Here is a 26,901-nt window from a genome sequence, read left to right as displayed (position 1 = left end):
AACTCAGACAATTAACCATTTAAAGAACTACCACAAATGTTACTCTTTGTTAGACCTAAGTTACCATCATGGAGTTAATCATAACCTTAACCAGTGTGCAAAGTATTTTAAAGCAGGTGTTTTTTTTTTTTTTTTGATGGCAAGGGTCCCAAAATATGATGATTTACTGGCAAGAGATCACCTTTCTTAAAAAAATTTAGTTTTTTTTAATGCATTAAAGACCCATTTATACTGTGAGAAAAAACCATGGTATTAAAAAGACAACATGTTGTTTGCGAAATTAAATAGGCCTAATTGTTTTTATTTTTATATTGTTACTGTACTGGAGCCTATGCAACATTTTAAATATTATGCATATAAAAATACTGATTTTGTTTTTCTGACCCATATTACACTAATGTAAATAAAATTTAATCAATCCAATTCAGTGTACATTTATTTGCAATGTATTGTTCCAGAGCTGTTGGCAGCTATTAAATTTGACAGTCCAAAAAATACATTTGGTTTTTAAATATTTAGTAAAATCTTGTAAACATACTGTGTTGGTTATGGCATATCAGTTTGAATATATGCCATATTTGATACTGTGGGCATCACTAACTTGCCTCCAACACATCTCTCTTTCTATCTATCAATCTTCCTCTCGTGCTTTTTTTCTTTCTCACTTTCCTTCTATCTGTCACACTAACTAACCTAGACCAACTACATCTATGTAGATAAAATGCATAATGCAGTATCCTGGTAGGGTCTTGTGAGCAGAAAGTGTTTAACGTGCTGTAAACAGAATACTGCTTTTTGTTTAGATAAAAAAAAACATGTTTTATGCAGACATGCATAAAAATGGTATTATATTTAAAACAAATGACCTATCCCATTATTTTAATGTTCCTTTTTTTTTTAGAAAGGAAGAGTTGGAGTTTGAAAAATGACAGTCTGAAATTGACCAAAGACATTTCCAGATGCCATTTCCCCATCCTCCTAATAAAACAAGTGGCATAACACCAAAAGGAAAAGATAGTGTTAGTTCTTTTACATCATTATTTACATTTATGTAAATTCCAGAATGTTAAACTGATTTTAAACTGCATAATATTTTTCTCTTTTGCAAATCTAACCTGGATTCATTTCACAATGACATGGAATAGCCCACTGCAGCTGAGTACCAGATGTGGATGATAAAAGAATGGGAAGTATATGCAGGACCTATTTAAGATCTGTAGCTGTGATTATATATAGCAACATTTATGTCGGATTTTGTCCTGTTTCACTAAGTATGTGTTGCAATGAGGTAAGATTTCATCTTAATCCTATAATTTTTCAGTAAAAATAAATATGTAGCATCAGATATTAATCATGCAATCAAAATAATACATAAAACTGTATATACAAACATTATTCCAGCATCTCAATTTGTCCAAATTTCTTTCATTTTCAGTGGACTAATACCCTGGCAGTGGTCCAGACAGTGTCCTCTATGGCACATATATTCTCAGCAGTGACTCATTCTGGTGTTTTGAGCCTCCCGGAGGAAGCTCTCTTTCTCTCTCCGTAATTCTTCAAGCTGAAATACTGAGAAGAATCTCACAATGCTGCTTTGTCCCTCAAAAACACTGAAGTCATAGTTTCCCAGGCTGCTGCCCCCCCGAGATGCCTAGAAGTGAAGAAGCAAGAGGAGGGGCACAGAGCTTGGTAAATTGCTTTTGCCATGAAAAAAACAAAATGTAACAGTACAATACATTCTTGTGCCCCAGTCGGCATCTTCATTGTCCCAATATAACCAATGATATTCTAAAAATGTTCCTCAGCTTCCTTCACTTTGCTAAATGAATGAAATTCAGAATTTAAGAATTGGTTCCCTCTATCTATCTATCTATCTATCTATCTATCTATCTATCTATCTATCTATCTATCTATCTATCTATCTATCTATCTATCTATCTATCTATCTATCTATCTATCTATCTATCTATCTGTCGTTCTAACGTTTGTTCGTTCGGTCGACTTTTGAATCTACCGGTCTGTCTGTTGTTTTAGCTATCTGTCATTTATTCTGTCTGTAAATATATTGTTTTTTCTGTATATCATTCATTCAGTCTACCTATTTGTCTGTCTGCCTGTCATTTTAGCCATCTGCCATTTGTTCTATCTATCGTTATAGCATTGTTTGTTGTGTATGTCTGTCTGCTGGTCTGTCTGTTGACTATTATATATCTAGATTTCTGTCTTTCTTTTTGTCGTAAGTTCTCGTTATCTATTGTTCATTCTCCAATCATATCTTTCATTCTTTGTCTATGTAACTATCATCTGTATTTCTTTCTGTCTCTCTAATTCTAGCTGTTGTTTGATACATCTTTCATTCTATCCGTTGTTCGTTCAGTCTACCTGTCTGTCATTCTAGTTATCTATCAGTCTTCATTCAATCCATCATTCTATTGATCTTCAAGGGTTTTGATGTGTTTAAAATAGGTTTGTTTGCAGTAATTCAAATTTAGAAACTGATTTAGAATTTAAAAGGCATTTACAATTCAGTTCTGGATGTTTTGACAGCTCTGCTTACCATTACCATTACTGGGCTTCTTTGATGCTTCACAAAACAAACTTGTGAACAAACGTATGGTGGCATTGATTATGATTTATGAATCATTCAAAGATCAATAATTGAGTTCACCTGAAGACTGGATATCATAATCATAAAAATGCTGTTTTCAAGTTTGTGAAAGTGCACTTTGAAAAGGTCAAGTCTTGTATATTAAACACTGCTCAAGACACTTATGCTGGTTGGCTACAGAAGCACTTAGGTTTTTTTGCTTGTGTGGGATAGATCAGTGAAAATGTTAACATTATGGTAGTGATATGCAAACCCATGTCTATAAATATACCACAAAATAACGCAGCACACAGAAGACACTGCTATTTCTGAAAGAAATCACACCATAGTAGGTGAGATATAGGTCCTATGTATTTTTCACCATGTGTTGTAGTGTGAATGCTGTGTTAATGTATAGGATAGCTTGGATGCCTATTTAACTATTGATTTTGTCACTGAATTCTAATCTCACATCTTATAGTATTTTGCAGTGTCACCCAGACCACAAACCATTTCACTAAGAGCTTTTCTTCTGCACTGCAAAATTACAGATAAAATGACATGATGACAGAGCTATGATGTGGGTCTCTAAAACCGCAGGTTTCAACACCTCACTGACAGGAACTGTCAGGCCACCATCTCAGTTCTCAGAACATCAACTCTTTGAACATCTCTGACACCTGAATGAACAGAGCTCGTGTTTTGGACATCCTAAATTCATCTTGAGCACTCAAGGTTTTAGATGCAAAACAAATTAGATGTTAAATTAATACACATTTTAACACATCCTGTCATATTATGCAAATCAAACTAATCATGAAACACCCACAGAATTAAAAAAAAAAAAAACTGAGTGTGCATTGAACATCTGTGCTGTTTCTCATTTCTTTAAAAACAAGATTGTATGCAAACATCATATATTCATATTCATAGTTTTATACCTGACATTTTTTCTCATATATTACAGGACAGGAATGAATGTGTGTGACATGGTTTAGAAATGTGGTTTGAGCCTCCATTCCTAGTTTTCCAGGTAACTACCACCCTTTTAACAATGTTCTTGACTAAACTGACAAATGCAATGCTATGTTGTGATAGTGACCTGGAGACTAATATATCTTCCTTTTATTTGTGTGTGTGTTTTTGTGATGCATCTCATGATGCATTTTGATTGGTCAGTTGCAATATTCAAATGACTTTTCTGAATGACTGTCATCCAGCAACTGTTTCCTGTATAGTTGTAATCACATTAAATCTCTCTGTGGACTTTAGAAGTAAGGTATATTGGTATCGTAAATGCAATATAATTTTTCTTACTAACTGTATAAATAGGATAAAATAGGCTACAGTTAGCTGGTCTGTTTTTACAATAAACCTCAACAGGTTGAGTTTAGTGTTCCTCATTCCTCTCACATAGTAAAAGAATTTAATTTTTTTTAACATAAATCGTTATAACCGTGTATTTATTTGTTTGGTAAGTAGTAAGATTAATGTACAGTCGGCTTAGTTATTGCAAAATAAACCTGATCTGGTTTATTCAGCTATTATGATATTTATGGCAGTGATGCATGTATGTACTAAAAGATAATTGTGTCAAGTGTTTGTCTGGGTCTTCACAACCTTATGTAATCTGTTGTGTGTAGCCCATAACTCCATATTTTAGCCATGAGAAATGGGACAAAAAACAAACACATTGATACCTTGAGGAAATTTATACCTTGAGCTAAACACATTGGCTTTAAATAATGGAAGTGTCAACGAAACGCCCTGTGTGTGCCCTGGGGAGGGAGGGGTGCATATGGAACTGATTGGATTGGTTAGGGAGTGAATTCGACAATAGGAGGAGTCTCATACGACGCTCGGGCGCTATTCTGTTCTTTGCTTTGCCGCTGAGATTCTAATGCAACGGAGCCCAATCAAGCTCAGATAATGCAATCTCCCAACTCTTACTTCTAGAGTACGCTGACCTGAGGACCACATAAACGGCATGGGCACAGACGTTCATCGTCCATACCGAAACCTCTTCTTGTAGACGGGAATTGTATTTTCTTCAGTCACTTCGGATGGCAGATCTTGAGCAAGGAGGAGTAGCCTCTCCCCGAGCCCAGCAGCTCGTCTGAACGCGAGGGATCGGATCTGAGAAAGCCCGCGTGCTTCCAGCTGCTCTTGTGCTTCTTCTTTCCGAAGGGGAAAGTATCAGGATTACCAGCAGATAGATGTAAATTGAAAGACACTTCTGATAGGCACTGGTGAGGAAGAAGGGGGGAAATCTGCAGACTGTGAGAGTCGGGAGCTCGCGCGCAAGGCTCAATATATCACTGGATTCTACATTTATACCTCAAGAAAAATGTCATCTCATACGAAGATCAGGAAGGACAAGGAGATCATTGCGGAGTATGAAACGCAAGTGAAAGGTTTGTACATGTTTGTTTACATGAACATAATCTCACTTGAATATTTAGATGTTTATATAGGTCCGATTCATAACCTGCTTCTCTAAATAAACAAAGATTACTTAGTTTTGCACGATTGTGTGCAACATTAAGTCGCTGTAACGTTTATTCATTAAAATTAGTAGCTATTTTATGTCTCCAGTAGCCTACTCATCCATGTTTTTAATTTAACTAGTATATATTTATTAAATAATTAGCCTACTTATTCATTAGATGCTAGTTGCCACTGTTATTAGGCTACTTTCTTCATTACATAATAGTTTCTTTATCTAGCTACTAGACATAACTATCCCATCAGTGATATGTAACTAGTGCATTGTTACTAGTAACAAATTTTTGCATCTTTGGTTCTTACATCAACAATTCACTTCCAACCAGTACTGTATGTTTCCCCAGTTGTTGTGTTGTCAATCATGCTTGTTACCTTTTTTAGTATTAGTGTATTTATTACTAACTACCCCAAAAGTTAGCAGTATTGATTTTGCTAGTACTTACAGTATTTATTACAGACTTGCTAGACACTAGGCTAGTGTAAATTCCATTTTCTGACTGGTCATTACATATGTAATGAGATAAGTAATGTCACTAGTAGCAGTTGGCAAACTTGTCTCATAAACAGGACACCAATAATGGTTAGGCATTTGTACATCAAAACCTGATTGTGTCTCACTCTCACTGTGCCACTTCTTATCCCAAGTCTTTGGTTTTGTGTTTGTTTGGCTGAAGTTGCATTGTGCAATAGTTGGGTGGGATGTCCTTACTGCTTTGTAGCCATCTGTCCATTCCTCGTATCAAAAATGCGTCCAACAATAAACAACATTAGTAACTTTGATTCTGTTGACATAGGGTGTTGTGCAGCCACAGGAATGGTTTGATATATTCAAATGTGTTTTATTGCAGTGACTCATTCGCTGTTGCACATAAATTCAAGCTATTAATGGTCTACACATTAAGTGTTTGTGCACACATATTGTGTTTTTTGTGGAAACGAGAAGCTTGGGTGAGGGTTTTTGTTGCTGGGTAGAATGGTGTATTGTAGTGTCATGCTCTCAGCACAGATGGGTGGAACTTCAAGGCGACCAGCGATCTTGGTTAATTCTTCTCCTTTGTTTACAGTTTAATGGACCTTTTTTGGCAGATCTTGTATTGAGGTGAAATAAACAAAGATCTATATAGCCACTAAGTAAAGACAAGTATTCTAGTGATTCTAGTGTTTTAGTTGGTAGTCTGTTGATGTGAACAAGATGCACAGATGTTATATATTGTACCCCTCTGTTTACAAGATACTTTCTCCCTCAGTGGACCTGAATGACAGTTGCTGTTTGACTAAACGTGTCCATTCACAAAGCATTTTAGTGTCTGTAGTGTATATTTGTTGATTTTCAGACTGAGCTTTGTAATGTTTAGAAACTAACTAGGTTTAGTCTGAAAGGGCTTTGCAAGAGCAGTTCATTCATTGATTGGCTACTTGACAATGACGGTGAAGGTTCAAAGGACTCTGGCCATTGAAACGAATTCCTGGATTATTTGTAAACCCCAGAGAAAGGGCGAATAATAACTGAGAGTATTGATTAATTATTAATGGTCAATGGTTATGGTTAATAGTACAAATACTTTACCCCGTCGCATCCATTTAAAATGAGTTTGCTTATTCAGCAGAGCGAGGTTTGGTAATTTCTCCTAGTTTGCTTTATTAATATTCAGTGTTTAAAACTGGCTGTCCTGAATTGCTGGGATTAAGTGTAATAGGATGCACACTGAATCTGGTGGGATTTACAAAATCTGTTCCTCTACTCGAGGAACCCTTCACACTAAATGTCTCTGATGTGATTCTCGCTTGAGTAGCTTTTGTTAAAAGAGAGTCTTGCCCCTCAGTGTTTGAGAAGGCCAGCACAGAGGGGCCCGTCCCCTACTTTGGATTTACATAACTGTTGTGATCTATAATACTGCCACTCTCGTTCTGAACAAATGCCATTAACATTAAAATGTGGACCTGCCCTTCCCCCATCTAGAAATAAATTGTACCAAAGAATTTAGAAAATGCCAGAATATGTATAAATCCAGCTGGACTTGCTAACATTAGTTGTAATAATACATTTTAATTTAATAGAAATGATGATGGTGATAATAATTATGATATTATTATTAATCAATGTAATTTAATACATTGAATTTTTATTAAATAATTGTTCATAATTAATACATTTTTATAATACATTATTACTATCATTATTATCCATGATTGATTATTTCTCATGAAGTAGTTTATTTTATTCCAGGTACTGGTTTAATTATTGTTTTTGGTTTTGGAAACGCATGTTGTTTGGGGATCTTTAAATTCAGAAGGTCACAGACCATAGTCAGTCTTTGTCAAGTCCAGATCTGGTGGTAACACAAGGGAGATGTAGTCTGGAATAGTAATGAGCTTTATCTTCAATAATTAGCCTTTTGAGCAGCAAGCTACGAATGACACAGAGTGGCTTGGTAATGCCAGATGGACCCCCATGACACAGACTGATGTTGGGGCTCTGTTAGCTAGTGGCGACCCTTTGATTTCCTTTAACCACAGTAATTTGCCATAGCAGACTGACTGGATGAAAAAACAATAGCAATATAATGTGATGTGGTTAACTTGCTTATGTTATATAGATACATTTCGTTGTAACAATCAGTAAAGTGTTTGGTGCAAAGAGACTATTAATTTCCATGTATCCAAATCACCATTTTCACTAATAAAACTAAATGCAAAACAATATTGACATATTCAGATGGTGCCATTTGTCAACTCTGGTGCCATTAACACTAACTGCCCTACTGTCTGGCACCTCTCTGTTGATGTAAACCCTAGAGAACGGTGGTGAAGTAAAATATGTTAAGTGGAAATTCAGAGATGTGAGCTGGTGAACGGCTGCATATATAATCATCACAGAACATTTCACCTACATAACGCATGAAAAGGAGGTTGGGAACAGCTAAGCAACTTTTAAAAAGATTGTGAAGAATTGAAGGCACAATAAATTATGTAAGAATGTAGATTGAAAAGATGAAAGGTAAAAGCAAAATCAAATACAAAAAAAGACAATGAGAAAAAAAGAAAGAGGTGGAGTAATGATATTCAGTCCAATTACAGTCCTCATCAATGGATACTACACAATCAAATCACCATGTGAATAACAGAACAGTAATCACCAAATCATCCTGATCACTTCCGTTTCTAGCATATGAATCCCGCCAGGTAACAATAACTCACACTGTGACAGAAGTGATTTAAATCTGCATTTCATTACAAGCTTCCTGAAACGGCCCTAAAGAGACCCAAGCATTGCAAACCAACCACTGTGCAAAAAAACTAGCTTAATATGCATGCTGGTGAAATCCCGTTAAGATGATAAACAATCCTTATGAGCAACTGAGAGTAAATTAGCATAAACCCGTCCACTCCCTTCTCATGCATGTTTTCCACGTGGAACCTTGCTTAATTAAACAGAAGCATTGCGCCCCTGACACATGCACATGCAGATTGCATAATTAATGTTTTGAAATTCACAGGAGCCTTTCAAGCTGTTATGAATACAGGTGTTATGAATAAAGCTGTCATGAATACAGAAGAGGGTCAAATGCAAATCTGCTAAATGTGCTAATTGTATGTATTCGACAATCAAATAATTTCACTCACCCAGACCTAAGATCACACACTATAGTAAAATAAGTTTAGACCCAATAAAATAAAAAGACACTAAATAGTTCTAATATTAATAATTGTGTTGACAAAGCTCTGTAAAGTAATAACTCTTTCTTTCTTTACAAAGAGATGATCGGACAGACCGTCTAGCTGTTCTAGCTGTTCTTGAAAAGTGGATGGTGATTTGTACTTCTGAGCCCCAAAATGGACAAAAAGCTTGAAAAAGCATCAGGAAAATAGTCAATAGCCGTCATACACTATAATTCAAGTCTTCTGAAGCCATATAAGAGCTTTCTGTGTGGAATGTACTTGATGAAAACCTTTCATCCTCAAATCATATTCATGTTTGCAGACAATTGGAGCCTTGAGATGTACTTCACGCCAGATTCAACATCAGTGACTTCAAATGCTATTGGTTCTCATGTGTCTGGTGACCACAAAGAACCAATGTTCACAAGTTAACAGTCCCTAACAGTTACTGTCTATTTTATCGTATGAATAAAGAGCAGCTTGGGCATTTTGCTAAACACTTACTTTTGTAATACATAAAAGAAAATCATACTGATTTGGAATGACAGTTTTGACTATTTTGCTCCTTGTAAAATCTCTTAGAAAATTTACTTTGGGTGATTTATAAAGCAGAGATATAAAATTGGTAAGAAGTGAAATATTATAATGATTGCAAATATATAGTTTTTACTATAATGCAGAATATATATATATTTTTTAACCTTATAGTCTAGTTTAGTCTAGCAAGACATAAAATTATATTATGGAATTTAAGTATGTGAGAAAATTATATTCTGAAATGTAATAAAGCTGGTTTCTTGTGAATGCGGAAAATTCTTTGCAACAAGTTCTACCAGTTTTTTGTTTAATGTTTAGCTCTTTGTCTGAGGTTTTCTCAGGCTTCTTTTTGTCCCAGTCATTCAAAAGAGCTCAATTTGAAAGAAAATGGGGTATGTACAAATAAAAAAAACAGGTTTAACTTGATGAAACTTCACCTTTAAGTTTCTTGCTTGTTATTCTCTTTACTAAGGAAACAAAATGAAAGATTCATCCGACAACTTTTCCTTGTTGTATTTCCTCAGGTGTTATAGATTCTTTCTGGAGTTGAAAATGCATGTTGTTAAATTGCTAGCTATGTATGATATGTTGTGGAAGGATGCTCAAACAATGTGAGATACAGTATGACACAGTAGTCAAAGATTGACTGATAGTTTCTCTGAATGGTATGATTGTGGCGACATTGCTTATAAAGGGGATTGTTGAATGCTTCGGAAATACAAGAAAAACTTTAGACAAACTAGTACATCTACGCTTATTATTGTAACACAACTGGGAAACATCTGTGTTTCTTTTTTCTCTCTTTTGTTTTAAATTCTTTTCATCATATGAGCCCTGTAAATTGGTCTACCTGCTCTAGAGCTTAGTTGTAGACTCCATTGACCATACATCACACAGCAGGAATGTAAATGACAGGTTAATGTGGCCCAGGCCGAGTGGCCGGCAGTGATTCATGGTCCTACCACACACAAACACACTCACAGATGAACACACACCACTCAACAGTTTGTGCAGGGTTGCTTAGTGCCGCACAGTTTTGTGATTCATAGAATGCCCTTCCCATTCACTCTCAGTGCATGCAGACAGTGACTATTGCCATAGCAACTATTATTCAATCAAAGCCTTGTGCAAGGATGTCCACTGGATAAAAACAACACTAACTGGTGTATCTATGTATTTATTTATTTATTTTTTGAAAATGACTTTCATTTTGCAACCTAATTTAGTTTCATATAATAGGCTGGTTCATAATATCTAAAAAAATTTTTTTTAAATAGTTAGAATCTACAGTTATATGATTTAATATGACATTTCTTATCTATTTTCAAATGTATTATAAATATTTGTTTATTTAATAATAGTAATAGTCAAAAAAAAATTTTTTTTAGGTTAGCTGACAAAAATATATTATTAAAGTATTTAATTATTCTTATGGGTAGTCGACATAAATTACTGTTGCAAAGTTGATATGTCCTGCAAGTTTTAAAACAGTTTTTCTTTTCTAATTATTATTCATCACAGCTTTTATGACCTTTGAATTGAGTGGCTTTGGGATATTTGTACTTCAAAATTAATTCATCACACTGCAGGAGCAAATTAAGATGACCTAAAAGCAAATACAAAAAAGGTCATTTAAATTTTGAAAAGGGATTTTTGCTAATTATAGCTAACCCAACGTCTTGATATGGATTAAAAAAGGAGATGGACACATTATGGATCAACCACTCATAAGTTTTTAGGTTTTTATATTTTAGAAATTGTCTGAAACCCTTAATTTCTGATTATCTGGTTGCTAATGAATGAATAGTTTTAAGACCTAGCGGATGAGAGCCGGGTTAAGGGCCCCAGAAGGACCAGGGGGCTGTAGACCTCATCTCCGTCCAAGCTGTTCAGCTGCCACACAGCTTTATTTGCATTTAAATAGAGAGGCTCCAAGTGGAGAAATAGCTGGAGCTGTAGAATTAAACTTTTTAGTCTTTCCTCTCACGCAGAGGAGCAAAGGATGGGGAGGGTGGATGAGGACTGTTTCCTGCTTGTCCTCTCTCCTTTTCAATCTTGTCATAATCAGAATATCTATACAGGGAGTGTGTGTTATGTAATGGGTCAGGGTTTGACAGTGAGGGTCTGCCAGCTTCCCAATGCCTCTTTCAGGAGCGTGGCAAGACAGTCCGAATGCCTCTTGTTACACCCCAGGACAGGAACTTATTAGTAGTGGTTTTATTTTGCATATGTCTCAGTCATGTTCGCGACTGTTAAAAAGTAAATAGAAGAATTTGAATGGCAAGAAGGTGAATTATAGTTTTAAGAGTTTGGCCTATTGACATGCATAGTCTAATGCATTAAAAATAAAAATAAAATAAAAAACTTATACTGTACATACAAAGAGAAAAACCATGGTTTGCTTTTGTTTTGGTACCTTTCATGGTTTATCTAAAATAGTTGATACTACAGTAATACATGTGGTATGGAAGGAAAAAAGTGTTCAAAACTGCAGTTCAAATAACTGAACAGCAATGTCTGTTCACAACCAGGCTTAAGAAAAAATACACATTTGTGTTGACTTTGCTATCAAAAGTGCTAATTTAAAAAAGCTACTTAGAAAACCCAGTGTGCAATTCTAGTTTGCTTCCTAGTGCGAGTAGTATCTTTAAAAGATTTCACATTGTGTTAACCTTGTAAACACTCCAACTCCAAAAAGCAAAAAGCCATCCAACATTTTCAGACAGTTCTTGCCATTTTTGTGTTCAGTGTGCATCAGATGGTTGGGAACAGACGGTGGGTGGTCTGTGGGTGTGCTGTCTGAGTCTGGCACGACCATATTCAGGCTCTCTTTAAATAATTGCATTAATAAAGCTCAAGCCTCGTGACAAGAAACTCAAATGGAAGTTTTTTTTTCCGATTTCCTTCCTTTATTACTCCTTTAAACCACTGATCATGGTATTATGCGTTGGTCATGTGATCTGAGCTGTGTTTTTAGGTCTTTTTGGTTTCTCCTTCTGTCATTTTCCTTGAGTTTCCTCCTCTGTGATCTGATTAAAGGGGAGAGCAGGTGGTTTGTGTTTTTGGCAGGGGTCCTTGGCGCCAGGCGGTGTTTTAAAACCTCAGCAGTGGCTGGGGCTCAGTATCTCCTTTATATCACTCTGTTCATTGGAAAACATGGTTCCAAATGATCATTGATAAGCTCTACACAGCCTGAAGGTAGATATAATGGAACTCAGATGCTAATTGGGTAAATTGTTGGTTGTCAGCTATATCATTTGAGTTTGCCAATTAATAAACTAGCTTGCTTGCAGTGGTTTTGTGGGCTTTTTTTTAGGGATGCAATGATATCATTTTTTCAGAACCGATCCGACTTTATACCAAAAATTCTGAGTATCTGCCGATACTGATCCAATCCGATACCAGAAGTTTTTTTTTTTAAATCAATGTAGAATGTCCATACTTCTCTGTGTTGACATCATTCTTTTGTGTTAATCACAATCTACTACATATTCACAACTTAATTTTAATGAAAAATAACAAATGAAAAAATATATAATCATAATCTATGACAAAAATACTATTATAAACTAGGTAAGTGGATATATTCAGAAATATATTCAAAAGATACTCTTGATTCTAGAAAGATCACAGGTGCACAATAATTTTTTAAAATCTAGTGAAATATGTTATTTACAAATAAAAGTGAATAAGTCTAAAATCTGGTAAAATGTTACACATTGCTCTTTGTATTGTTGTAAAATAAATTCATGAAAAAACAAGTGTATACATTTATATAGAAATCTAAAATGTTTCTTTTTAATGTGTAGCACAGTAATAAAGGCAGCAACATGTGATAGATAGGACAAAACAAGAAAGACTATTAATAATCTTTGTGCAGAAAAGTATTCTAATACTAAAGGCGCCAATATAGAGCATCACAGAGCGCTTATGCACATCCCCTGCTTAGAATGACGAGCTTGAAACAACACGGAGTCACAGTGTGCAGGCTGCACAGTCCTCTGAGTCCACAGAGAACAGTTGGTACAACACACAAGCTGCTCGGCTCGTGTTCTCTCTTCACAGCAGTTCAGTCAGTGTACTGTTTGAGTAGATGAATTTCTACGGGATATTGTTTTATTTTGACTCAGAGGGAGTGTTAGCCACGTTAAAAAAGTAAATAACTGAGGTAATATGTTGATTAATGCTTACTGGAGATGCAAACCAGTTCAAACGATTCAATCTGATTTGGTGAACTGGTTCAACCGGTTCACTAAGAAGAACCGGTCAAATCAAACGATTCGTTCGTGAAGCGGTCATCACTAGTACAAAGGGAAGAGATATTGATTCGTAGTGTATTCAATTTGTGCGTTAGTTTTAATTTCTTTGAACAGTTTTAAACCTCAGTTACTGTGCATTCTTGAAGAGAGTTTTATCGTTTTGACTCTAATAACTGAACGCGACACGCAGTTTGATTGTTGAATGGAAAATGACAAACAGCCGCAGCAGAAAGACGAGTTTATGTGAACTTGAATTTAATAACTTAAATATTAATCTGTACCTTACACTGAACTATGGAACAGCTTCAGAACACTTGAAATATAGAGCACAAAAACGTTTTGGTGCTTTATAATGTGTTTGTGCCTTTCTTTGGGATCAACAATAACACAGAATAGTATACGCACAATATCGGATTTAGATCGGTCTCGTCTGACCAATACCAGATCCGCAGAAAATGCCAGTATCAGAGCCGATACCGATCCAGAGTATTGGATCGATGCATCCATACTTTTTTTCTTGTTATGGTTACTGTTAAGGGAAGTGTTTTAATACCTTTTGGCTTTGGTTTATTTGTTGAGTTGGTTTTCCTGTGTCAAAAAAAAAAAAGTTTCTTAATGGCATACTGAACTTCTTTCTGACTGCTAACCAATACTATTCAGACAACTACTGACTCTATCGACACTATTGACTTACTGCAGTCTGGATGATCTTCAGAATGAAGAAAGCCAATTGCAGGGATTGTCTGTCTTCTTCAAGGCCATCTATAGCTTCCAGCTGAAATCCGTTTAACAGAAAACCTATCATTACAGGCAGATGTCCTTGGAGAAAGTTCTTGGAGCAAAGCTTATCTAGAGCCTCAAAGTATTTTTTATATTGTATGACAACTCACTATACTTTCATTTGTAGGTTTCCTTTAAATGAACACTTTGGCACTGCAAAAAAATTAACCAAAATATACATGGAAGGCAACAGTAAAAATAATGCCAAAATATAATGGTCAATTTACATAGTAGAGTTCATTTCATCAAGTGTACATTGATAGTGGGCATAATTAATAAATGACAGTAAACAGCAGGAAAGGCATTATTTATTTCAGTGTATTTAATGCTGAAGGAACAGTTCACAGGAAAAATCACCCTAATCATCTAAATGTACTGATTTCCATTAGTGTTTGATAGGAGGAAAATATGATCATATGGAATTCAGACAAAATTATGATATTTAGCAAAATGTCCAGGTTGCGTTTTTGTTGAAAAGAAAGGCAACTTTCCCATAGAAGTGCTTTAAAAGTCTTATGACATTTATAAGGCCTATATAAAAAAATCTTGTGTGATGAATGGCAAGCAGCATGTACGTATGCATCATTAATTGGAGCTCGTTAATGTCAACTAAAGCAGAGTTGCATGTCATGGCACTTAAAAGTAGCTGATGCCCAGTGTTGCTGCTGCTCATTTTAATTACAGCTTTCCTCTTTCTCCTCAGTTGCATTATTGACTGGACTGCTTTAGTTTTTAAATATATCTATTGACCAACATGGCAGCACATTTTAGTTTAAGTTCATTGCTTATTTTTTTGTCAAGCTCATTTTGTAAGGCAATTTGTGAATTGACCTCTTTGTTCCTCTTTGCAGGAATGTAGATAATATAAAGCCAAGCTATTTTTTCATTGCAGCTTTCTGGAATCTCTGAGGTAGTCTGCATTCTAAAGAACATATTAATCGCATCCTGAATCATTCCATTGTGGTGTAATTGTCCCACTGTTCTAGACTGCCTGTTAGCAGCATATGTCATGCTACACATGCATTCTGTTCTAGTCCAGACCTTACTGTAGTGAATGATTTAACTAGAGCTCCTCAGCTGGGGTTTGCTTCAGGTCCCAGATTTGTTTTTGCCATATAGGAGCAAAAATGCTAGTGAATTTGCATTTCATTTATTTATGTTATGAGGGCAACCAGTTCATGTTGACATCTGCATCATTTGATTCAATATGTATTGTTTTTATATTTATTATTATTTTAATATTATCTTATTGATTATTGGTCTTCTACTGACCAGTTGAAAAACGTTTTTTAACCATTCACTTACACTGGTACCAAAAGCAAAGAGGCATTTCTGGTTACTAGGACCATAATCAATCTATATGTATATAATGACAAATAACAATTAATTCAGTTAATTGCCATTTGAAAAAAAAGCTATATATATATGTATATATATATATGTATATACATGTATATATATATATGTATATATGTATATATATATATATATATATATATATATATATATATATATAAAACAATTATTTCAGTTAATTGCCATTTGAAAAGAAAATATATATAAAATATATATATATATATATATATATATATATATATATATATATATATATACTTTATTTTTTTGATTTTCCATTTTCATGTTTGTTTTTATCATTTGTAAATAAAATAAAAAAAATATATATATATTTTATTTATTTATTTACAAATGATAAAAACAAACATGAAAATAGAAAATCTAAAAAAATAAAGAAGTTCAAAATAAAAACATCATAGTATCCCAGTGATATTAAGATAACACTGTTTTTTAAATAACACTGTTAACAAATAGGAATGTGTCGAATTGAATTGTATTGACATGTGTGGGTAATTCAGTATTTACAACCTGTCTTGGTTTACGTTTATCATGCTATAAAATCATTTATTAGAGGAAGCGCCATATACCTGGTAATTAAAGTTAAACTGAACAATACAATTCTCGATTTCATTGCATTATAGCCAGCATAAATGATCTAGATTTGTGTGGATGGCCAATGTTATTCATGTTCTTTGTCTTTACCTAGACGCTCTTAACCAGCAACTGACATAATTGCAAATGAGCACTGCAATTTTGACATTTTGTATAGCCAGAGGGAAAAAGGCTAAAAATGTATGCCACACAAGAGGTAGCCAGGAACAAAAGAGGTCAGATGATTGTCTTGTCATGTTGCCTTGTGTAAATGTGCACGTGTCAACATCTCAGCGCCCTCCATCTCTCCTCAGACCTTTTCTCGGGAGAATACCCTGTGCGTTGCCGTAGAGACAGTGTGCAGTCATTTTTCTCTGTGAGTGGGACTGGCATGGAGACGGATGTGATTGAAGGCCCAGCTCTAAAAGGGACACGTCTCGAATTCTCTAAAGAAGTCAGATCATATGACATAGACACAGGATGCTGATGGTAATACTTCAGCTAGGGAGGAGAAATCAATGCGTTAAATAGATGGGAAGCTGATGTGTTTGTGTGCGTGCGTGTGTTTCTGTGTGTGTACATGTATTTAGTGTGTGTTTTGGATTTGTCTGCTTGGACAAAAAGGACAGAATTACATTACCCTTTTCCTGGACGGCGATATTGCTGCAGTATTGTCTCATGTACCCGATTTCTCCTAATTGATGTCCCAAGTTTTCTGCATCAGCCTCGGAGTGCAGATGTTAAATAGACTTTCCACGTGGAGTTAGGAAGACAAATGCACGCCCACGTTCATGTTCTGAATCGAATGATTGTGTGAAACTAATTGGCTTTGATCAGGAATTATAAAATTGAGTGAGTGTGTATTGTGTATATGTGTGTTTATCTTTTGCTACTGATAATGATAATTTTGAAATAACTTCCAACATTTTATTTTTGCCACCATCTATCAATTTAATATTACTGTTAAATATAATCTTTGGTAACACTTTAGTTTAAGGACCAATTCTCACTTGCTTATAAGCATGCATATTAGTAGCATATTGGCTGTTTATTGTTACTTATAGAGCACATATTAATGCCTTATTCTGCATGACCATATTTAGATTCCAAAATCAAACCTAAACTTGACAACAACCTTACTATTAATAAGCAGCAAATTAGAAGTTTACTGAGGCAAAAGTCATTGTTAATAAGTGAGATTTGTTCCCTAAACTAAAGTTGTTTTTTAGTTTTTCATACTTAAAAAGGGAATTATGTTTTCATGTTGTCATATATAATATAACAAAAGATTTCTAATTCAAATTGATACTGATCTTTTGAACTGTCTACTCAACAAAGAATCTTAAAATATATAATGGTTTCCATAAAAATATTAAGCAGCACAATTTTTTTTTCAACATTGATAACAGTAAGAAATGTTTCTTGATCACCAAATCAACATATGAGAATGATTTCTGAAAGATCATGTGACATTAAAGACTGGAGTAATGATGCTGAAAAATCAGTTTTGACATCACGAGAATAAGGCTACGTCCACATTTTCAGATTTATCCACTCTGGGACCCGGTTTCAAAAAATATCGGTTTCACTCTCCCAAAACACCAGATCCATCTGGACATAACACCTTTATGATACAAATTGTATGCGTATACAGCTAAACACTTAAATATACATTTTAAAATTCTAATCAGATTGAAAAATATTTTCTAAATTTTACAAGCCTGTAACGTATCTTTTATCAAATAAATGCATTCTTGGTGAGCACAAGATACTTTTTAGTCTTACCGACCCCAAATATTTGAGTGGTACTGTAGATGCTCTGATTATGATGGTGAATATATAAACATTAGCTTTCACGTTAGCTTTTTTGTATTGTATTTCTGTTTCTGATTCTGTACTTCATGATAAGAGGATAGTTATGATTTACAGTAGCTGTCTGCCCTCATATAACCACCCATCAAAGGTTGTTTGCTCTGAAGAATGATGCCACATAAATTATCTAAGGCATTATGGGGCAAATGGCATCATATAAATGCCATAATGGCAGCCGAATATAATGTATATCAGTCCATTATAAACATATAAACATAAATCTGTGGCCTTTTAAAGTGACTCTAAGAGTTCTGTTTGGTTGATGATGGACTGCGAAGTCCAAGATGTTTTAAAGCTCAAATGTCACCCATAGTTCTGTTCTCTAGTGCTGGATCTTTTCCACAAGAAAGATCCATATCTTGCACCATATGTCTGTTCTCACCTTTTCTTATAATGGGTTAATAAGTTAACTAATGGGCTCATAAGGTCAGGTTTGCTGTCATTAATGAATAGGGCCTTCACAGAACCGATGGGGGGCTTTATCAGATTCAGTTTGAAGTTAATTGCCTGCGGTGTGTGTTATGTAACCTTCGGTGTGAATTCTGGAAAACTGCTGCAGTGGAATTGCTGTACAGCTGGCTGGATTGAGAAAAGGGTGCTGAGAGGTGGAGCGGGAGAAAGGGAACAGGGAAGAGAAAGAGAACACATCCAAGATTCAAATATTGTTCGACAATGACCACTTCTTAACTCATACATCCTGTGTTTGGACTCCTGTCTGTAAGCAGCGAGCAGTGATTGGAAAAGATGCTGATTCAGCTACTCTTTGCTACAAGCTACATGTAAAATGCATCGGTGGAAAATTGCTGAATAATATGGATTACAGATTTTCCAAGGTGTCTTTCTTAAATTAATTATTTAAATGGGCTGTTCCCTCAGTTATGAGTCAGATGTTCTTGAAATGTACAGGATTAACCTCAGTGAACTTTTAACACAGAAATGATGCTGTGAGTCTGTGACATACTATGGTAATGCTATGCTATGATACTCAAGATTGGGAAAACTAAATTGAAGAATCTAACATTGCATATTGGACATGAACATTAAGTTTAGATGCATAACAACCTATTTCATTTTAATAATGTGACATGTTTCTTAGTGAAACAGGATATTCAGTGAGAAAAAATGGAATGGGGCTTGCTTTTATCTGTTGGAAATTAATTGGATGGAGAACACTTCTTAAAAAGTATGTTAGTTAGCATTATCTATCCAGTAGCCTGGATGGTCTAAGTGATGTCAATGGACAAAGAAGTATACTTTGAAAGCTGTGGAGACAATGGCAACCAGCCACTGTTTGGTTGTCAGCATTCTTCAAAATATCTTCTTTTGTGTTCAGCAGAAGAAAGAAACTCATATAGGTTTGGAAAAACATGAGGGCGAGTGATGACAATTTTTTTTTATTCTTGGGTTAACTGTACCTTTAATGCTTTATAAGTATACCAATGAATCATGTTTTCACATGCTTTTTAGAAGAAAGTGAAAAATAGACAATCGTTAAACTACACCCTTTTCTATCTTCTGATATTCTATCTTCCTGTGACTACATTTCTCTCCTCTCTTTGTCCAAGTCTAGTGTTTGCCCTTTTCCTGCATAGAGAGTGTCTCACTGACTGAAACAACAGCGTCTGAGTCACTGTATCTGAAGAGGATTATTAATGTGTGTAATGAGCGAGACACTGAGAGATCTATGGATGAGTAGAACCCACGATAAAAAGATAGAAACTCTTTAATCGAATCTAATAGCGAGGGTTAGGAGGCGGCAGAGACTCAAAGACGGGCTTGTCTGGGAATATAAGTGCATTATACATGTAAAGACCAGAGAACGGAGAGCTTTCAGTGTCATATAAAGTCCACATCACTAGTATTGTGTTGCAGTAAAACTCTAAGTGCATATTACTTGGAGGAACCATTTGGTATTGATTTATTTTGTTTGAAAAGGGCCTGAGTCTCCAATTCACCACTGTAAAGAAGTGAATTCAACGAACTCTTGTGCAAATGGTGCGTCGAAGAATTTAGCTTGTTGAGACTGTGAGGGTTTTGTCAGATGATGCTGTATTTTGAAAAAGTTTCTCATAAGCACAATAAAACTTTGCCTCACTTGAACTGTTTTAAGATTGTGCTGCTGCTTTTCTAAGCAAGACATTAAAATGGGAAAAACATTATTGATCTTGGGAACAGGATATGATATTATTGTGGGTGGAATCTTCGACTCTTTTAAGTGGCTCATAGGGTAGGGTCTTCTGAATGGTTGCTAGAACAACCTAGAAAAGTGCATTGCAGTGTGCTAAACCATCAAATGTGGGACTCTTGCATATGTATGAGAAAACACTACTCACATTTTCTTCAGAAACTTTAAGAATCTTGTTGTGCTATTCAGACGACTAAGGGTCTAACAGTTTTATTCTTCCCAGATGGATTCTGTAGACCTTTTTCTCATTTTCTGAATGGATTTCAGCGTGGGGCAATGTGTTAAAAAAGCTCAGGAAACTGCAGTCTTGATGGCAGCTGAAAGCATGATCAAATTAGCCATTATATTTAATAAACGAACAGACTGAATGAACTGTGAATGGTGGGTGTTCAAATTCTGCAGAAATCCGGGGAGCTTTCTAAAAGATTCTGGATCACATAACTTCTCAAATCTGGGAGATAATACAAACTACTTCAGAACACATAACCTGCATTTTTAAGTGGTTTCCAAATTATCCCTAATTTTTCCAGACTGCTGTTTTATTCTTATTTCATCGAAATGAGATTGAGACTGTTCTCCAACTGACTAAATACTGTACAGAGTTACATTTTTGAAATGAGCCAATTAAAAAACTTTACCATGCAATCAGTTAATTAATTGAGTTAATTACTTTTTCCCAACACTACTGTTTAAAAGTGTATGCTCAGATATTTTTTTAAATTAATAATCTTATTCAGCAAGTATGAATTAAACTGATCAGAAGTGACAGTAATGAAAATTCAGCCTTGTCACCACAAAAATAAATAACATTTAAAAAATGTATTAAAATAGGAAACAGTTATTTTAAACTGTAATATCACCGTTTTACTGTATTTTTGATCAAATAAATGCAGCCTTGGTTAACATGATACAGACCACCAGGGATTCTGGAGACCACAATTTGAGAACCACAGTTCTAGACCAAAACCTACTGAGGGTTCAGATGGCAATGACATTTCAGGAATCTCTACAACACTCTATTTCAAGTTCTCCCATATAGACAAACAGACCCAAGGCTCAGATGGCAATGGTTTTGGGGGGAGGGGAAGCAAATGACGCACAGTAAATAATATAATTGATCATTATAGTATAAGATAATTGATAGCATCTTGATAGATAGTATCTGTTAGAAAACCTTTACATTAAAGGTTAAGCTAGTTGCCTGTATAATTAGATGATCTTTTGTGTATTTTAGGCTCTTGACCCTACTTTTCATATGCTCTGTAATAGGGATCCATCATTTCTATTTATTCAGATGGCTTAGTCATCACGGCCTGCTAATATGAGAGACAGGCTATTTATTTTTATTGAAATCAGATGGTCTTAACCCATGTGTTTGATTTTAAAGTGTAATTCAGGGGTACGTCGCCCATCGTGTGACACAGTTATAGTTATTTTTTGCATTATCCACAAGCTGAGGTTGCGACAGAGTTCGGTCTCATCAGATGAGGGTATTCTGGAGAAATCCTTCTGTTAAGTAATTCCGTGCTTCTAAAGAAACCAGTTTACAGAGTTATACAGAGGCTGAAGGGACATCAGGCCAAAATTCACAGCATTCCTCCTCCGAGAGCAGCTATGAGTTCCAGACATCAAGTGAAGCCACAGCGCACTTGGAATCCTCTTTTTTTGTGTGTGAATAATTCTCTGATTGCTCAGGGTCTCCGCGAGAAACTCGCTTACAACATGACCTATTTTTCAGCTCTCACAGAGAGCAGGTTTTTAAACCCGCTCCGTTTACGAGAGTATTTTCAAAAAAGTCCTGCCTGCCATTCATGCGAAACGGTGTCAGATGTTTCTGGGGCATTCCTCTAGGCTCTCTTGTTTTGACACATGAATGCACGCTGAGAAAAACTGTGAAAGAAAAGCAGTGCGAAAGAATAAAAAGCAGGAAAAGAAGAAGTTTTCAGGGAGCCTGTGAGAATGGTAACAACACGCAAGAGTTTTTTTTCTTCAGTATGTAAGCTACCTCTACATAGGGACCACATGGGTTTTTACCACAAATAGTGCCAGCAGGCGGTAGTCTCACTTCTAAAGGAAGATCCAGGTTCGGTGGTTATCCAAAGATTGTTATTCTCCACTGTGGCTCACCATTGGAGCAAAGAATCACAGGAAAACAGAACACCCTTCCATTTCAACACTATGACAGTCTTTGCTATTAAACGTAATGGTTAATTCTTCTCTTGTAGCTCAGTAGTGTTGTTGTATATGTGAAAAAGCCTGCAGATTGCAGTTATTTGACACACTTGACAACTTGACTGGGTTAGTGCTGATGTGTTGCTTCGTGTTAGCAGCAGATCACAGGTTTTCGACCTTAGGAGCTTTACTCAAGTCAGTCAGAATTGCAGTGGATTTATTTCATTTTCAGTAAAGCTGTCTACTTTGACGTTGTGTTTGATTTCAAGCTTTCTCTGTGTCAGGCTTGTTTTATTTCATCAAGCTACAGGTTTATTGTCTAATTGTTCTGTTAACCTTAGTGCCGGGAATTCAAATAATGAAATATTCTCTCAAAGGAATTCTTTGAAGCAATAGAGGCCTCTTTGAAATGAAACATGAAAGAAGATTTGAAATCATGACTTCATCTATCTATCTATCTATCTATCTATCTATCTATCTATCTATCTATCTATCTATCTATCTATCTATCTATCTATCTATCTATCTATCTATCTATCTATCTATCTATCTATCTATCTATCTATCTATCTATCTATCTATCAATATTTATCATTTTATTATTGTATCTATCATCAATCATTCCAGAATTGACTATGTATATGTGTGGAGGACATTTTATTTTCTATTCATATTATAATTAGTTTATCTTCTTTTCTTTTTTTTTACTCTACTAAGGAGTGTTCTTTCTATATTATGTCTTATTAATGTGCTTACGTTTGTCATGAGATGAGATGAGATGAGACATAGCAGGAAATGTAAGTGAAAGCCAAGTGTGAGACAAGAAAATGTTATTTTAGTTTCTTAGATGTCCTGGCTACTTAGAAAATCACTTGCATTGAATTCTTAGAAACGCATCTGGAGACATACTTAGACACTTTAAACGCAGGGTTTCCCATACATTCATTAATTTGTGGCGGCCCGCCACAATATCAATGCTGACCGCCACGGATTGATTCAGATTTTAAAACTATTTAATATGGGTACAATTGTATTTTATTGTAGAGCTGTGCGCTGCTTGCTCCCTCCCTCTCACAAAATGACAACGGAGGCACGCAGACTAGCCCCTCCTCTTCGAACACGATCTGAATCAAAACATGAGCATGCGTTAGCTACAGATTGTTGCCGGTGCTTAAAGGCCATGTTGCAGGTTAACCACCACTTTCAATTAATGGGTACATAAATCACTCAATATATGTATATCATTTTTATAATGTCTCAAAAATAGTCTTAAAGACCTATTTTTTAAGTTATTGGTATTAACGTTTTTTTTATGCAACTCTGCGATGACGTCTCGTTGGGGAGAAGTCGAGGAAAGGTAGCCTCAGTCTAGTATAATGCCGCATTCCAGGCAACCCGTAACCCATGTTTTTAGATCGATGTACTCCGAGTTCCGAGGTCACACAGCATGCGAAACAACGATGGCAGCCCCTACGAATAATACTGCCTACGGATGCAGTGTTTATGCAAGTGGCACACGTTGAAAAAACGATTTTAGGTCAATGTACCGTTGCAATAAAAAAAATAATAATCTAGTTACAATTCCTTGCACTCAGAAAGTTTGGCGTAACTTGCCTGGAACGGAACAAAGTCGTTAGTCGTGGTATGAAATAGTGATTACGAGCTCAAAAACCTGCCTGGAACGCAGCATCAGAACTAACGTTATAGCGACTGACCGTGCGTTTGGGTCGCAGTTGGTCGATATCTATCTGTCTGTCTGTCTATCTATCTATATATGTAGTCTATCTATCTATATATATCTATGTATTTATCTATCTATAATCTGCACTACTCTCGTCTACTTCTCGTCTCTCTCTAGTCACTCTCAATGCTCTCAAGGCGGGCTTTGGTAAGTTAAATTCTCTCCCCAACGTGACGTGATGCAATGCATTATGGGGGAAAGGAGACCGCTGTAAGATAGTACCTACTTTTTCGTATTATATTCCGTTTTGTGATACCCAACAACATAAAATACATTGGATAACAGTTTAAATGTTTATTACCATCAAGCAAATTGCACAAATTCGTAAAAAATTTACCCTGCAACACGGCCTTTAATGCTTATTCCCCCAGCGAAGATTCCAGAATCAATCCGGAGTTGAATGGTTAGTAATGAACCCTGTTGCTCAACATAACTCTGAGAAGTTAGTCTATGTTAAGCGCTGTCGCGTTTCCATCACAGATTCGCGCAAAACTTTTGTGTTTTTTTTCTAAATATCGATAAACAACTATTGCGAAATGACGGTGTTTCCATTAACCGATGTAATGCGACTAAAACGTCATTTTTTTCCTCTCGCGATCAGTCATTCCAAAAATCATGGCAACGGACGTCGGTAGGTTTATATATATCACAGCCACCAGACTAGACATTATATTATTATTATCTCCAGGTTCAGGTTGGTGTGTGTGTGAGCCTGTGTGTGTCTGAGTCTGTGTGTGTGTGTGAGTCTTTTTGAATGTTTGAGTGTGTGAGCCTGTGTTTGAGTGTGTCAGTAAGTTTGTGAGTTTGAGTGTGGTGTGTGTGTCCATCTCCAGGTCCAGGTATGTGTGTTTGAGCAAAATTTGCAACAAGAAGTCTGTGGAGCAGTTATAGCATAGAAAGTGTAGCAATGGCATAGCAATGTAGCAATAGCAATGTCTTTAAAGGGATAGTTCACCCAAAAATTAAAATTCTATCATCGTTTACTCACCCTCAAGTTGTTCCAAACCTGTATGAGTTTCTTTGTTCTGCTGAACACAAAGGAAGATATTTGGAAGAATGTTTGTACCCAAACAGATCTCGGTCCCCATTGACTACCATAGTATATATTTTTTCCTACTATGGAAGTCAATGGGGACCGAGATCTGTTTGATTCTGTCATTCTTCCAAATATCTTCCTTTGTGTTCAACAGAACAAAGAAACTCATACAGGTTTGGAACAACTTGAGGGTGAGTAAACGATGATAGAATTTAAATTTTTGGGTGAACTATCCCTTAAGGTATCTGACACTAAGTGTTGGCAATTGAAATGTGTACTTGTCACTAAAAATATATGATATATATATGATATATACATATATATATATATATATATATATATATATATATATATGATATATTTAACTTAACCTTTCTTTGACCTTTCTTGCAAGAAAATAATATGTAAATACATCGACTATATATAAAGAATGTTTTATATATAAGACAGCTTTGTTGTTGGGTGACTACTTATAAATTCTGACCATCCGCACACATTATCGTTTGGTAAGGAACAGCTATAAAGCAGTTGGATAAAGCTTAGATCATGACAAAACAAGTGTGGATTCAAGTCTCATCCATTTTTTTATTAAAGGACACAGCAGAAGTCTGACTTGATGTGCCAAATATATATTTCTCCATTTCCCCCCACCAGTTTGCACACCGATTTCCTATTAAGTGGTAGATTGTTTTCCTTCGTATCTAAATTGGATGGATGTATACTTTGGGATGATGGAATATATTCAGGCCGCACAAACACTGCAAAGTTTTGCGAGCAACTTAAATGATTGTTCCATGAGTGAAAAGAATACAAAAGCGCTCCCAAAATTGGTAACCAGTGGTCACAAATGACTGGAATAATCATGGAAATTCTTTAGTCAGTAGCTGTATCATGGATTCGGCCTATTTGTGAAGAGAAAGTCCATCTGAATCTAACTAGCTTTGTAGATGCATCTGTCCAGAATTGTGCTGAGTCAAACTAATGTGTTTATGTGTACTCTGTTGCTCAGAGATTCGTAATCAGTTGGTGGAGCAGTTCAAGTGCCTGGAGCAGCAATCAGAGGCTCGGATCCAGCTGTTGCAGGACCTGCAGGAGTTTTTTCGGCGCAAAGCTGAGATTCAACTGGAGTATTCTCGCAGTCTGGAGAAACTGGCTGAAAGGTTCTCATCAAAGATTCGCGGCCCAAGGTGAGGCTTTATTGATATGTGCACGTGTGAATAGTTCACCCCCAAAAATTCTGTAATTCACTTATTTTCCTTGTTTTTTCAACCCTAGAAAACACAAAAGTAGAAATGCCTAATAAAACTTTTAGCAGGTCTTGCCAAAAAAACACTTTAAAAAAATACTTACAGTTTTTCTCAGTCACTTTGGTGCATTTCTTAAATCAGAAATGAAATTCTCAAAACTACTTGTACAACCTCTACACCATCTAGTCATTTATACACATCATAAAACCAGTTTCTCATTCTTTTGAACAAGTTGCATTTGTTTTTTTATAGTGATGCACCAAAATGAAAATTCTGGGCCGAAACCGAAAATTTAGGATGCACTTGGCCGAAAACCGAAACTGAAGCCGAAAATGGCTTCTTTTAAAAACGTATTGATTAATTTTTTATGGAT

General features: G+C 35.6%; 1 protein-coding gene across 2 annotated transcripts in view; it reads left to right on the top strand.

The window, feature by feature from the left end:
* Positions 1 to 4,424: 4,424 nt before the first annotated feature.
* The window catches only part of srgap3 (SLIT-ROBO Rho GTPase activating protein 3), a 92,267-nt gene continuing 69,790 nt past the window's right edge, over positions 4,425 to 26,901 (top strand). For both annotated transcript variants that reach the window (XM_059570692.1, XM_059570691.1), the window contains exons 1-2: positions 4,425 to 5,001; positions 26,291 to 26,468. In XM_059570692.1, coding sequence (XP_059426675.1) covers positions 4,935 to 5,001; positions 26,291 to 26,468 — 245 coding nt within the window. In that variant the 5' untranslated portion in view covers positions 4,425 to 4,934. The remainder of the gene's footprint in view (positions 5,002 to 26,290; positions 26,469 to 26,901) is intronic.

Source organism: Carassius carassius, chromosome 17 (assembly GCF_963082965.1).
Source record: "Carassius carassius chromosome 17, fCarCar2.1, whole genome shotgun sequence".
NCBI classification, from domain to species: domain Eukaryota; kingdom Metazoa; phylum Chordata; class Actinopteri; order Cypriniformes; family Cyprinidae; genus Carassius; species Carassius carassius.
This window is presented reverse-complemented; position numbering and strand designations above follow the sequence as displayed.